At 36.9% G+C, this 14,996-nt stretch overlaps 2 protein-coding genes across 7 annotated transcripts; one reads left to right on the forward strand and one right to left on the reverse strand.

The window, feature by feature from the left end:
* Nucleotides 1-3,647: 3,647 nt before the first annotated feature.
* DNAJB9 (DnaJ heat shock protein family (Hsp40) member B9) lies at nucleotides 3,648-7,422 on the reverse strand. 4 transcript variants are annotated; one of them, XM_072964671.1, is made up of 3 exons: nucleotides 7,264-7,422; nucleotides 5,066-5,292; nucleotides 3,648-4,142 (listed from the first exon to the last, which is right to left on the reverse strand). In XM_072964671.1, exons 2-3 carry the CDS (start codon nucleotides 5,280-5,282, stop codon nucleotides 3,688-3,690), a joined length of 672 nt encoding a protein of 223 aa, XP_072820772.1. In that variant the 5' UTR covers nucleotides 5,283-5,292; nucleotides 7,264-7,422; the 3' UTR covers nucleotides 3,648-3,687. The 4 variants fall into 4 exon arrangements, with proteins under 4 accessions (XP_072820772.1, XP_072820771.1, XP_031530111.1 ...); XM_072964670.1 differs by having other exon boundaries at nucleotides 7,240-7,422; XM_031674251.2 differs by lacking the exon at nucleotides 7,264-7,422 and adding an exon at nucleotides 7,104-7,233.
* On the forward strand, nucleotides 7,418-14,396 carry THAP5 (THAP domain containing 5). 3 transcript variants are annotated; one of them, XM_072964663.1, is made up of 4 exons: nucleotides 7,645-7,674; nucleotides 8,172-8,200; nucleotides 11,596-11,788; nucleotides 12,305-14,396. In XM_072964663.1, the coding sequence occupies exons 3-4, from the start codon at nucleotides 11,642-11,644 to the stop codon at nucleotides 13,217-13,219; spliced, it is 1,062 nt and encodes a 353-aa protein (XP_072820764.1). In that variant the 5' UTR covers nucleotides 7,645-7,674; nucleotides 8,172-8,200; nucleotides 11,596-11,641; the 3' UTR covers nucleotides 13,220-14,396. The 3 variants fall into 3 exon arrangements, with proteins under 3 accessions (XP_006201965.1, XP_072820764.1, XP_072820763.1); XM_072964662.1 differs by having other exon boundaries at nucleotides 7,658-7,674; nucleotides 7,978-8,200; XM_006201903.4 differs by lacking the exons at nucleotides 7,645-7,674; nucleotides 8,172-8,200 and adding an exon at nucleotides 7,418-7,551.
* Nucleotides 14,397-14,996: the final 600 nt, after the last annotated feature.

Here is a 14,996-nt window from a genome sequence, read left to right on the forward strand (position 1 = left end):
GTAATCTGTCTGACAGACCCCTGCCATTCCTTAAAGGAAAGGGACCTTGCCACTGCTTTTTGCTGGTGTAACTTCCTTGTCCTGCTCCTTCCTTCCTGTGAGTCTTTCGTTTTTAGTTCCTCAGAGCTCCTTTCTATCGAAGTGGAAAGCTGTCTGATATACGAACTGCTGAATAAAGTCAGTAAGATCTTTAAAATTTACTCACGTGAATTTTGTTTTTTAATAGTAGGGAACGTACATACTACACACCTGCTGTACCTTCCACTGACTTTGGTTATAGCTGATGTAAATGTAAACTAAATGTGGATTCATATTATTTCATCTAATCCTGGGTGACACCATTAACAAATGGAAGGGAACCATGGAGTAAGCAGGTTAGGTAAGATAAGGAGCTATGCCTGATTCATCATTGCATGTCAGTAAATGCAGGGCTGAATGTTGGGGTTTCTCTTCCTTACTGTTGGTTTTCCTTAAATGTCTGAATTCCCCGGGCATCTATCTGTGTTTATGAAGGATTACATCAAATTGCAGTTTCTTCAGCAGTTATATATGCCTGCATTACATCTCCTTTTTGAATAGGAGCTATGGTTTCTTGTAAGTTGTCAGGGTATTTCCACCTGCAGGCAACTGAAGGTGAGTATGTGGTCAGCACACAGAAGCTACTTTTTCCTACACTTGGCAAAGAAGGCTTTGTTTACTCTGGGAGTGGAATGCCACTATTACTCACCAGCACCCTCTCCATCGCCAAGTGGAAATTCACTTCACCTTTGCTCGACCTTTCTACAGCATCCCAATACCCTTACTGAGGAGTCTGCCTAGCAATACTCTTTCTTTGAAGAGATATACTAAATCCTTGACCTGAAGAAAAACTTGTCAATACTTTACCTGAAAGGAAGAAAAAAGGGCAACGGTTCCCAAGGCAGTTCTTCAATGAATTAACAAAATTGAACTCTGGCCCACGTCTTCTCTTTGCTTACTCCCAACCAACCTCCCCTAAAATGTAAGAGTTAAAAGCTTCTCCAGGACACCTTGGCTGTGGTTCTCTGATTTCTCTCTCAGTCCAAATCCTTCTACTTTATACCCTCCTTTATATCATCCCTCAAAACTTCTGGCTGTTGTTTTACAGCATGTTTATGACTTCATTATTATATTTTCTGTCATTGGGACCAAGAAGGAAAACAATCATGACTGATTCTGTTCAATATGTGACCTGGAACTGAAGGTGCCAGCATTAACATGAAGAACATAAGCGCTTTAGAGACCTACTGCTGGTACCAATCTCTTCCTTTCTCTATCTGGCAATGGTCTCATTTTCCCCTAGTGAATTTTTAATTGCTAAACAAAATTTCATTTCAAAAAATTAGAATAACTACCCCAGGAATATACAAATTCTTAACCGTCCTTGGGTAATCTAAATTTTCATGGAACTAATCTCAGAATTGTATCCAAAACTTATAGCACAAAACTGCCTATAATCAGCCATCCTATCACAAGTTAATTATCTAGTTCTAGAACATCAGAAGAACTTCATGCCTACCACATGCCCTATAGTGTCCAATGCAAGACATATTCAATCTAGAAAACTTAATTACAGAAATTAGTTCAAGAAAAAGATTAAACATCATGTAATGAATATTAATATTTTATGCAGAAGGGAAAAAAGTGACAGATTTTGTATGTGTTGATTTGTGCAGGGAGTGTAGATTAAGCTACTGTACTGGTCATTTCATAAGTAAACAAGTTTACCATTTGCTTTGTACATTTAAGCTGTATAAACTATAAAGAAAAAAATTAAATGATTGAGGAAACTTTTATGTTGCTTACTGGTCTAATTTCTAGTTGCTTATATAGCTGACTACTCACATACACATGCCTGTAGATTACCTAAGCATCTTTCTTGATATTTAGTTTGTACTGTGTGTATGAGTCGTGGTATATTTTTCCTTGCAAAAAGTATGCCAAAGGGGAGGTTAAAAAAAAAAAAAGAGGGGGTTCAAATAAATGTTCAGAATGGGAAAAAACAAGACAGACAATCAAGCCCTGAAGAAAAAGGGGACAGATGCTAACAATATAAATAATAATATAATCTTTAAAGTTAATCTTGATTTGAAAATGGTAACTTTTTTGGCCTCATTTGTTCTGTTTGATAGGCCACAGATAATTCTCTGATCAAAATTCAAGGTACAGCTATTTTCTTATCAAACCAAAGCAGTATGTATAACTTCTAGGAAATAACTGAGGTACATAAATAAAATTCATTTTCTTCACAGTTTTCAAATTAAAAATGATTATTAACAAATGTAGCTTCATGCAAAGTCTTTTTCCTGCCTAAAGAGAAAAGCATCAGTGGCAAGAATATGTGCTCCTAGCAAGGAAATACACCAGTATTATAGCTAACAAAATCTTCAAGCTACCAAAATTTGTGAGGGAAGACAGATGGAGGATAGTAACAAAGCAAGAGAAATTACCAAACAGCAATCAAGCAAGGTCATATCAGGGTTTGTAGGTTAGTCAAAAGTAACTTCTGGAATATGGTCTATGACAGTATGAACAGCCCAATTCCTTACACACCTCCCATACCTCCCGAATTACCGAATAAATTTTTAACAATAAAATGACAACAGAGAACATCATATTGTAAATATTGTATTTCTCTCACTCACAAAGGTGTATGAGATATTTACTAGTTTTAATGTGTATCCATAGGATTAATACTCATATGGAGTATAACATGGAAAAGTGCAGAACTAAAGGAATAGGTCTATCTGAAAACAAAAGCACACATTTCTTAGGATTTAAAAATATTGCACATAATAAGGTTGCACAGAAATTACTGGCTGTTTTTACAAACAAAATGAGGTATTAGTCAATCTCTAAAGATGAGTGCAAAGAAGAGAAACCACACACACAAAAATACATAAATCCATATTAAGACCAACAGCGCCAACAACTAAGAAAGAAATGTGAAAAGATGTGTAAAGTAGCTGTGATTTCAGCACAACAAACTCATTAGCCAGGAACCAAACACATAACAATCTCTTGGCAATATTTCATGAGTTTTCCACTTTCTTTTAGCCTAAATGACAAGAAAGCAGAATCATCATTTCCTTTACTCCAACTCTACTGCATAGTTCTGTGGTAAATATTAAACCATGCCTTTCTGAAGCTTTCAGTGGAAATTAACCAAGACACTGCTATCCTTTGCTGAATGACTCAATTATACAATTTCAAATACATTCAGCAACCCAAGTCAGAGATGCTACAGAGCATGCAATTTTAAATTAGCAGAGGTTTCACTTCAAAAATCATTCAAGTTCATACAACTTCATCTACAATAACGTTTAAAAGTTTAACTTTTAAATATTTATCAGGGAAACTCAGTCTTTTCTTGGTAATAAAATTGGCTATGTTAATAAGCCCAAGGGGAGATAGAGAAAAAAGATCAGGCAGAATTGTAGTATCTTTTTTTAAAGAAACTTTCCTAATCAGGGAAATGAATAATTAGCTATTTCTCTACTAACTAAATGTTGCTGAATTTGTCAAAAACAATTTAAATATATTTAATAGCTATATTAAGTTAAATGAAATCATGCACTTGTCAAAATAGTTCACCCAAAATTGTTTTCCATCAAAGATATTGAAGAAGAGCCAGCTAATTGGGTTTATTGAGAACAGAAAAAGAACGAACTACTGTCCTGAACAGTCGGTGTATGTAGTAACCATATTTCCTCTTCGTTGAGTGACAGTCCTACAATGCTTGCTAGATCCATGGAATCTATTTTCAGTCTGTACCGTGTGCCGATTGGTGGTAGTATCAAAACCACTAAAAGAAAACATTTTCTCCATATCTTCAAACATGTCATCAAATAACCCACCTCCAAAAGAAAACTCCTGGAAATGGTGTCTTTGTCTACTGGAACCATCCTGACGTGTCTGGAAGTGATTTTCAAAATGCTTCTTGGATCGAGTGTTTTGATTTTGACCAAAAAAGCCAAAGTCTTTAAATAAGTCATCAAAATTGAAGTTAAATGGCTGCTCAAAAGGACTTCCACTAGCTCTTTGTCCTCTACCATTAACAAAAGCACTGTGTCCAACTGTATCATACTCTTTTCGCCGAGTAGCATCTGAGAGTGTTTCATATGCTGAAAGAAATAAAAATACTTTAGTAACTAAAGGTAATCAAAGTTACACATATCCAAACCTCTTGAATTTATCTATTTTATGAAAGGATTTCACACTGCAAGTAAAACCAAATCCTACAAAACATAAGAATAAAATTAAAATAAAAGTTACAAAAGGTAGGGACTCTGTCTTATTTACTGCATACAATCAGCAGTCTGCACAATGCCCGCCTCTAGTAAATATCCAATAAATATCTGTTAAATAAATACTACCATTACTACAAATAAATATGGGCAACAATTAAAGAGTTATTCTCCATATTTGTGTAAAACCATTATTTAAAGAATTTAATGAGAAAAATAAGAGGAATTCAGATTTTTCACTTAATAGTTGAAGTAAATGTTTAACTCCCTACTCAGTTACTTCTACTCAGCATTAATTAGTCAACGCTCAGAAGGTACAATTTGTTTCAGACCTAGTCTTAAGTCAAAATTTGTTCCATATTTTTCTCTTAAAGACAAATGGGCTTTGAGATAAAGGCCAAGAGAGGGGAAAAAAGGTCTATTTACTTTTTTTAATGCTTAACATTTTTATATTTAATCTCTATACTTTGTAAAAACTATGTTTCTTAAGTTAGTTTATAAGTTTTGAGTAGCTAAAATTCAGTTTGACACAGAAACAATAAGCTATTTTATAAGTGACAAGACAATGAAATAATACATCTTCAACATTTTTAGACCTGAATGTCAATATATACCTCCACACATCCAGGATCAAACATCTGTTATAAGAAAATAGTCTTGAGACTCTTCCTATATTTAAATGTAGATTCCACTCCCACTTCCATCTCCACAAAGCCTTCAAATACATACACACCTCTTAGCTATCATTGTCCTTTACTAGTTAATATCTGTTGAGACTTTGAAGATAATAATTTACACACCTTCTGCAATCTCTCTGAATTTTGCTTCAGCATCAGGGCTCTTATTTTTGTCAGGATGGTACTTCATGGCCAATTTATGAAAGGCCTTCTTGATTTGGCGCTCTGATGCAGACTTTGGCACACCTAAGATATCATAGTAACTTTTTGAGGCCAAAATTAATTCAGTTATCATTAAAATGCAGATTGCAAAGATGAAAACTGACTGGGGAGTAGCCATTTCTAATATCCTACAAAAGAAAAGAAAAAAAATTGTATCTGTTAGTTAATCTTAAAATTGTTCTTTTAAAAGAAACACAATAAACTTTTAGGATTTAAAGTAAACTGACGCAGTATCAAAATGTTAACTGTATATAGTGTATCTTGTACCTGGTTCCACGTTATTTCATTTACACAGACTTTTACTACCCCTAAATTGGTTGTAATCTTCTTGAGAGCAAAGATAATTCAACCAAATTGAGAAAAATCTCTCTTGGTTTTGCCTTTTCACTGATCTCTGGCCATATGCACTTCAGACACAAAAATATTCAATAACGGATTTTTATCAGTTACTATCAAAAACTCATCAAAGGGAAGCCTTGTAAAAACGGTGAAAACCCAAATAATTTTTTAAAAGAACTCAATCTTCCTTTCAAAAATTCATATTCTAAAGGGGTTTAAAAGAAATTCAATTTCTCAGGAAAAAAAAAAAAGTACATTACTAAGGTAAATAGCCCAGTATGTCTAAACTAGTAGTAATCTTCCCTTCCTAGGAAATTTCAGTTTTCATTCAGCCAAGAGCAGCCAAGGACTACATATAGAGAATCTCAATATCACAATAATATTGACAATGTACAAGAGAACGTAATTTTTAAAACTGTAAGACCCCAAATATTTAACAAAAAAGCATGGATAAATAAGTTTTGTTAATAACTCATACTTAACAGAATTTCAGGTTTCTGCTAAGGCTGACAGAAAAAAGTAACTTTCATAGTTTGTAGTTTAGATAAGGTAAACTCTTATTTTCAAACTTCTCAGTAGCCATTAAAGTAGTTCTCTAATCTTAAAGTTTCAACTTAGAATTCAACTTAGAATTCTTGATATTACAGAGTTAATGACTTTGGATTCAAAAAGACATGATCCTGTTTTTCGAACACTGTACTACAGGCGTCTTTAACAACCTAGGATGGCATAACAAGGCTGACGAAAGACACTACGGTTTGTGGAAACCGCCTGCCTTCCTCTCCTGTGGCCTGATCGGAGCGTAATTAGCAGATGGATTACTACCTTCCATATAGTTACTCACAGTCACGGGCACCAAGGATCAAGTACAAACTCCTGGTCTAAAGAACATTAATCCAGAGCGTACAATGCTGCTTCCCTAATCCACGGGCGGGTCTAAAACTGACAGGGAGACACCTTACTGGTTTCATAAAGATTATTCCACAGTTTGAAGTTGAATATCCGATACTTTCCCAGGCGACTGACTTTTGCGTTATACTGACTTCGCATTCCCAAAAGGGAGCTGGCGGACAGCAACCTGGGCCTTATTTCTCAGAGCCGGTGGCTGATTGGGCTGGACCATCAGCCCTCACCGAAAAGCGACCGGTACACGCCCAGTCCGTCCAGCCGCCGCCGTCGGTCTGTCCGCGGCCCGGGGTCCAGCCCTGGGAGGAGCTGCCCGACGCCCAAGACAGCCAGCGGCACAACCCCACGACAAGACGCCCGACACTGTGTTGCGGCCATCTCCTTTTTCCTATTCCCTTTCTCAAAAACACCTGGCAGCCCGAAGCCCTAGTGCCGACCGCGGTGGATACCGAGGCCAAGTCTGCCCACAAAGGCCGGTCGAGGCCGCGGGGACGCCTTAACCCCCCTCCCCACGACCCCGGCCTCGTCCCTCATCCGCACCCGCCGGCTACTGCTGTTCCTCTACAGAGCCGAGGCGCCGGCGACGCTGACAACCGACACCACACCGCTGCTCCGCTCGGTCCCGAACCCCGGCCTCTGCGGCCTCCGCGGGCTCCGGGAGCCGGCGCGCGCGCACTGCCGCCTGTACACCGACCTCACACTCCTCCCGCCGAAGCCACCGCCGCGTCCCCTCTCAGCCCGCTCCCCACTCGCGGGCGACGGCTGCGGGAGCCTCCACCTCAGGAGAAGACCTACACGAAACGCTTCCCTATTGGCTCCCGCCAGCCCACCTGACCCTGGCGCCCTACGCGCACGTGGAAAACTGTTGTTGCTGCTCAGCCTGTGCGTCACGTCCGGCCCCACCCCCGAAAGGGCGGGGCCGAAGCCGGCAGAAGCGGAAGTGAGTCGACCATCGCAGCGTCTTTCCACGCTGCCTAGGCTGGCGCAGGCGCGGTGACTCGGGCGGCCTGGACCTGCGGCTCCGCCTCAGCGAGGAAGGCCCGCCTGCGCCCCTCGGTAATAATGCCCCGGTATTGCGCAGCGATTTGTTGTAAGAACCGCCGGGGACGAAACAATAGGGACCGGAAGCTGAGTTTTTACCCGTAAGTTGTGCCTGACGCAGAAGCGTCAGCTGGCCTTTGGGCCTAAGTTCTGCGGCATTTGGGGTTGGGGTTTGGAGTGTCTCCTGTCAGCCCTATAAATTCTTCCTCAGCTCTGCGGGCGTGGTCGGTCCCTGCACGGGAGGAGGGCGGGGAGGCGCGAGTTCAGTTTCCTTAGACGTTTCTAGGGAGGCCGCTGGGCGGGTGGTGGGACTCAGGGGCCTTTCGGGGTGTTAATAGGGCGCTGGAACCAGTCAGTTTGGCGCGGTGCTCCGTGGTTTTCAGAGCGTTTCCCCACCTTCCGTGACCTAATTTCAGTGAACCACCTGAACCGTGCCAAGTGGGAAGGTGAACTCAAAGTTAACTTACAGCTCCCGTGAGTTAGGTCGCATAGCTGCTATTTAATTCCGTTTTCTCCCGACGAAACAGGCCTTTCAGAAAGATTAGGTAACTGACCTTGAAAGTTTTGTGGCAGAGCCAGAATTACAACTTACCTCCTGCTCACGGCTCTAGATACTCTTCATTCGTACAGAGGTCTACAGATTTCCCCCGGTATCCCAGCGTAGAACATTCCTGTGAAACCTTTCCTAAGCAAAGCAGCAATTAACCTGTTTTCGTAATAGCGAAAATCCGGTTCGGACGTCAGTACCTGGTAGGTTATTCATAAAAGTGAAATGGCAGAAAAGGAACTTTGGAAAAGTGGGAAATACCTGTTTTCTGAATTACTACAGCCACGAAATATTTCCCTGGAACCCCAGAAGTACTCATTTAGAAGAATAGGGAAGCAGTATTATGTAGGAAGAATACAGGCTCCAAAGCCAGACTTAGGTTCAAATCCTGGTTCCACTACTTTATAGCTGAATGACCTTCTGCAAATTATTCAACTATGCTACCTAAGACCTCCCATCTTTAAAGTGGAGGCGTTAATAGTACCTGACCACACTTAGTGTGTAGAGAGGTAAAACAGCACTTGGCATTCAGAACATGCTTAGTGTATATAAAAACATATTTAGAATATTTTATTTCCTTTATTTCTTGTATTTAAAAGTAACGTAGCTCTAACCTGGTTGTCTTTAACTTTTTGACTTTTCACTAGCAATTTTGTGAAGCTTATTTTGCTTTAGACCTGAAGCTCTCTGTTCACAATGATTTAGCTGCTTTACATTCTTTTAACTAATGAAAAAACTGATAACTCCTAATAATTTACACTAAATGGCAGTATTTCCAGGATTGTCTTTGTTGAAGCCCTTGCAAAGAGATATTCTAGAGGGAGAATTATATGCTAGTAATATTAATGGCTCTGGCCATGAGAAAGTTTGTAGCAAAGGATCATGTTGAGCTTTATTTAACCCCGTGTTTCCCAGATTTATTTAGCCTTGGATTTGGGGTCCTAACTACAGACTAAAAATTCTTTAATCTTTTTGGACTGCATAGTTACTGTTTTTAAGGAAGGAAAAATAATAATGCCAGAGGAAGTCAGTTATAAAGATTGTTTTCCTGAAAATGTGAATTTACTGAAGTGAATATTTTAATGAGTTTTAAAAATTTCTTGTGTAATCCACAAAATAAAAATTGAATTAGTTTTATTCCCCTAATAGCTCCAAACTTGAAGAATTGAATTTTCTCATACTAACACCATAGCAAGCTGCAGTATAAATTTATAGTAATTTGGGAATTCAGTAAATATATACATATAGTGACCAGTTTATATAAGTGATTGTTTTATGTTTTGGGGAGAATTAATAAAACAGTGAAACAAAATTACCAAACAATATGAACCAATATAATGATACTAAGTTGTTCCAGAAATATATTATAGGAGATTTCTTAAAGATTTACCTTTTGAGAAAGCATTGCAATCCAGTTACCAATAAAGATATTCACAAAGTATTTTTTTTAATTGTTTGATAACTTAGCATATAGCTACAATAGAAATAATTTACAAACAGCATCCTTATGCATGAAATTACGTTAAAAAAATCACTGTAAAGACATTGTTTTAGATGTAACAGGAAAGGTAAGAACTTATCTATGGCTAGCAGAATTCAGGTCCTCTGAAAAGAAAATTCTTTTTGCCATTACATTTCTTTTCTGGTTATGCCTATCATGCTTATAAGATATCGATATGTTGCAAGGTTAAATTTTTTCCAAACCATGTATGAATATTTTATCTATAGTTAGAACTTCCAAAGGCAAGTGGAAAATCTGAGTTTTCTGTGGAAAGATACCAGGGTTAAAAATTATTTCTTGCAAAGTACCCAGGTCTTTTCCTTTAGCGTCTTACAAAGTTATCAATATTTGTAGAAAAAAATATCATGCTACTGAGACAGGAAGGAAGCAGGCAGGGCACAGCCATTCAAGAAATAACCCAGGAATTTACAGCAAGGTGGCGGAAAATTCAACTTCCAACAGGCCCTGAGGCAAAAGATGGCAGGAGATTTGACTTCTCCTAGACCTCAAGTTTCATTATAAGCTCATTGTAATATGTAGCATGGTAAGCAGCACTCCCACAAGCGCCATGACAGTCCTGAGGCTAACCATAAAAGGTCAAAAAGTGGGCAGTGGCCCAATTCCTGGGAATCCCAGCCCCTTTCCCAAAGTAGTTGAAATAATCCTCCCACTTGTTACCATATGAAGCTGCCAAGCCCATAAAAATTGACAACCCCCATACCTCGTGGCCATTCTCCCTTCTGAGTAAGATGGCCTGTACTCTTGTCTATGGAGTGTGTTAACTACTTTTATTTTAAACCAAGCACCCAAACCCCACACCTCATGGCCTTTCTCTTGCCTTCTGAAACAGCCTGCACTGTATAGACTATGTATCTCTCTAAATAAATCTGCATTTACTTAACTGTGGCTCGCTGTTGAATTCTTTCCTGCGCGAAGCCAAGGACCCACACTTGGCAGGGTATGTCCAGGGTCTCAACCAAGACCTGGGACATGGAAATCCTTTCACCCACATTGATTTTCCTGTAACACTTCTACAAAGCATAAATGGTTGTGACTGGGGGGAATGTATAACAGCTGCTTTTATATGAGAATCTTATATGTTACTATTGTTAAAAAATGGAAAATTATTATGTAGTATGAGTCTTGGACTGTGTTCTTGTAAAATCATCAAAAGAAGTATAAATTGCTGTTGTTTACTACAGTTTAACCCAAACCAGTTTAGACTGGTAGGAAAAAGTTGTCAAATTCTGCCATTAGTCCAGTTCTACCCATGAAACACACTGCAGTATGTTAGAGCCAACTATAAAACTCCAAGGTACTCAGTACAGGAACAACACAGATTAAGAGCTGTCTTTCCTTAGTCTATCTTTTTTATTTGTTTCATAATAGAAAATATCCGAGTCTGTCCTTTTTAACATGTTACTTGTGCCAGTTTGTCTTTCAGAACTTGAATACTTGAATTTTAGAGTTCCCAATTCACTGGCTATAGAAATCTAGAAATACTGGACTAAATTACCAATGAGTAGAATTGAGGCTGATTCCAGTAAAGAGAATGGGATATTAGTACTTTTATAAGATTTAGTATTCATTTTGTGTCAGCTAAACCATTTGTTTGAATTAACACCTTCTTATTTTAAAAAGATGAATATAGGTAAGAACCTAAAGTTTAAAACTTCCTTAAATTATAAACAAGAAACCATTTGACTTGTATTACTATGAAATGTATTTGAATAGGACTTTATAGTTACAAAGCTCTTTACTAGTTCTAGGCACCCTACACAACAGAATGAAAAGGAAACATAATCCATAGAAAATATGAATAGATTTTATTTTTTGTAGTAACACATACGTTTTCTTGAAGGGACTCTGAGTTGTGTTTTACAGTCTACTCAGACAAAAGCTTTGGCTACACATCTCATATCTTAGTCTGCTTTGCCATAGAGATTATATGGTAGTAGTTGTTACGGAGATGCTATTGTATGGTAGTGATGGTTGCCTTGCTTTTGTGGCACTTGACACATAGGTTACCAATATGTGCAGGCTTGGCATCTGACAAAATTGTAAAAATATAGCAAAGTTTTCCTTTTTTAATTTCAGGTTTCCTCTACATGACAAAGAAAGACTTGAAAAATGGTTAAAGAATATGAAACGAGATTCATGGGTTCCCAGTAAATACCAGTTCCTGTGTAGTGACCATTTTACTCCCGACTCTCTTGACATCAGATGGGGTATTCGCTATTTGAAACAAACTGCAATTCCAACAATATTTTCTTTGCCTGAAGACAATCAGGTATTGGAGGCAAGGAGTATGGGAGAGGGGAATACTGAGCATGGTAGCATATTGCAGGGTGGCAGGTAATCAGGTAGAGGGAATGAGAGGGAAAGATAACTGCTGGGAAAATGCATACTTGAGAAAAGGAAAACTAATTTGTGCTTTTACTAAAAGTGTGTTAATTTTTTAAAAATATAAATCATTCTGAAGCATAGCTTAGGAGGAGCCAAAGATAACACATATATAAATTATCAAAGTAAGTTATTAATGTAAATTAATGATCTGAGATTTTTTACTGGTCTTGTGAATGATGTGACATTTTTTCCATCATATATTGATTATAGTTAATGTGTTTTAAAAAACACTTTCAGGTATATTTTGAGCAGTTATATACTTAAAACATTTTTTTAACTGAATAAATTTACTTGATCAGTATACTGCTCAAAGTTGTAACGAAGTAGTTAGCACTAACTAATAAGAGGATAAGCCTAGTAAGGACATCTTTTTTTAGAATTTGAAAATATTATTTTGTAGGAGAAAGACCCTTCCCCAAAAAAATCTCAGAAGAAAAAGTTGGAAAATGAGAAAGAAGTATGCCTAAAAGCCAAATCAGAAGAATCATTGGCATCAAATGAGCCAAAGAAGAATACAGTTAATACAAATACCCTCCCTGAACATGCAGAATTACTTGATTCATCTGCCTTGGTAAAGCCACCAGATCCAAAAACACAAAGTGTACAAAATAACGTATTAACTCTTAATCTAGTTAAACAAGATACTAGAAAACCAGAATCTACTTTGGAAACGTCAATTAACCAAGACAAAGGTATAGGTGGTTTTCACACATCTTTTGAGAATCTAAATTCTGCAACTATTACTTTGACAACTTCAAATTCAGAAGGTATTCAGCAGTCTTTGGCAGCCCAGAAAGTGCTCGAAATAACTACCGATCATCTTGCTAACCCAAACTTTACAAATAATTCTGTGGAAATTAAGTCAGCACAGGAAAATCCATTCTTATTCAGTGCAATTACTCACACAGTTGAAGAATTAAATACAAATAAAGAATCTGTTATTGCCATTTTTGTACCTACAGAAAATTCCAAACCTACAGTTAATTCTTTTATACCTGCCTCCAAAGAAACCGTGGAAATGGAAGAAGACATAGACACTGAAGACTCATATAAGGATGTAGACTATGAGACGGAAGTTTTACAAACTGAGCATTCTTACTGCAGACAAGATGCAAATAAGGAACATCTATGGCAGAAAGTCTCTAAACTGCATTCAAAGATAACTCTTCTTGAGTTACAAGAACGACAAACTCTAGGAAGATTGAAATCTTTGGAAGCTCTTATAAGGCAGCTAAAACAGGAAAACTGGCTATCTGAAGAAAATGTCAAGATTATAGAAAACCATTTCACAACATACGAAGTTACTATGATATAGGTTAAAGAGGTTTTAAAGTTGTGACTTTTTTTGTAAGCTTTCTATTAGCCAAACCAAATTATATGTAAAGTAAACTTTTTCCTGTGTAAAGTTCTTAATGAAACTAAGCAAGTGCTCTAATGTTACGAAATGCATCCTGTTCTTGTAATGCTCATTTTTGAGAACAACTAGAGTTGCTGGGTAGAAAAAGTTTCGTTACTTGTTAAGTTTCCAAATTTAAAGTAAAAATATAGTGAATGAATATGATTAAGTCATAACATGAGAGAACACAGATATGGTAAACAAGAGCCCAGAGTAGAAGTCAGACTCAGGAAACTTTAGTCCTGATTCTACCATTGGCATGTGACTTGGACAAGTTACTTATCAAGACTGAGTCTCAGTCTCTAATCTATAAAATGAGGGCACTTCACTAGATCTCTAATATAGTCTGTTTCTTTATAGTTTCTTCATTTTCTAGTAAGGTACTTTTAATAGAAGTTTTCTATAAGATAATCTTATACTTAGATAAAACTAGATGCTGGCTAGAACTTGATATTCTTCTCAATATTGAATTCTTCTCAATATTGAATTCTTCTCAATATTGATTAAATTTTGTGTTGCTTGGCCTTTGGGTTATAGTTTTCTGTATTATAAAGGAAAATACTCCTTTTATAATTTTATTCCAGTTGAACTAAAATGAGGAATCAACCATTAGCCCAATTCTTAGGAGAGGTACTTTAAACTTGAAAGAATATGTACCTTGTTTGTGGCTGAACATAATAATACATAGTCATTTAAACTTCTTCACATCCTATATTTAAGGGTATATTTATAAACCAAAAATTTCAATGAGGTTAATTTTTTAAAGATACTTTAGTAATTATAGTCTGTATCTATTTAATACATGTAACTTTAAGAGTGTGTGCTTATGTCATTTTAAAATTCCAGAATGATAGAGTAATATTTAATACTATGCCTTCCTACTTATTTGTATTTTATTAAAAGTTGAGAACTCACAGATACGTGGTAATGACCTAAGGGGACAAGTAGGAACAAGAAATAATGGTGGTAGAAATAAAAAGCAATGTAAAAGCAGAGGCATAGTCATTACACAGTGTGAAAAATAGATGATCCTTTAAAGTTGGCATCAATATAATTAAATATGTTATTGCTTATGATGTTAAGCAAATTCTTGTCAGTCTGATTCTTCATTTTTTCATCCTGTTATATGAAAAATACTGTTACCTGTCTTGAAGGACGGGTCTTTGAATTCTGTAAGGTAATAAATGTGCTTTTGGTGCTGGAAAATAGGAGGTGCTCAATAAATGTTAGTTGACTATGCAGCAAATAGTTACTAATTGTTTTGAAAATGGATGGTGATTATTTGGGGCCAGATATCACTTAGTTTTTTTAGGCTAATAAAAATTAGTTAGTGTTATACGAATGTGTCAGCTAATTATAAAAAGTTGATTAGAGATGTCCTTATTGGGTGACCATGGAGGAGGGGAACCTAAAATTTTTGCATAAATTATATGCAGATAATTGGTAAAGTATTTGATGTTATTTTTAAGGGACATTTTGCTAATACATATTTAAAATAAATAATATAGATGAAAATGACCTTTTTAAGTCATTATAAAACATTGTACATTGTGGCTATTTTTTATTTAAAGTTGTAGTTAACTTAGGAATAATTTGAACCAGTTGTATTCCTTTAAACTACCAAATTATAAGTATTTAAGATACTTTCTTGGCTTTTCTATATTCAGTTCAGATATTCAGATTGTTCCCAGCCTAT

The sequence above is a fragment of the Vicugna pacos genome, chromosome 7 (genome assembly GCF_048564905.1).
Source record: "Vicugna pacos chromosome 7, VicPac4, whole genome shotgun sequence".
NCBI classification, from domain to species: domain Eukaryota; kingdom Metazoa; phylum Chordata; class Mammalia; order Artiodactyla; family Camelidae; genus Vicugna; species Vicugna pacos.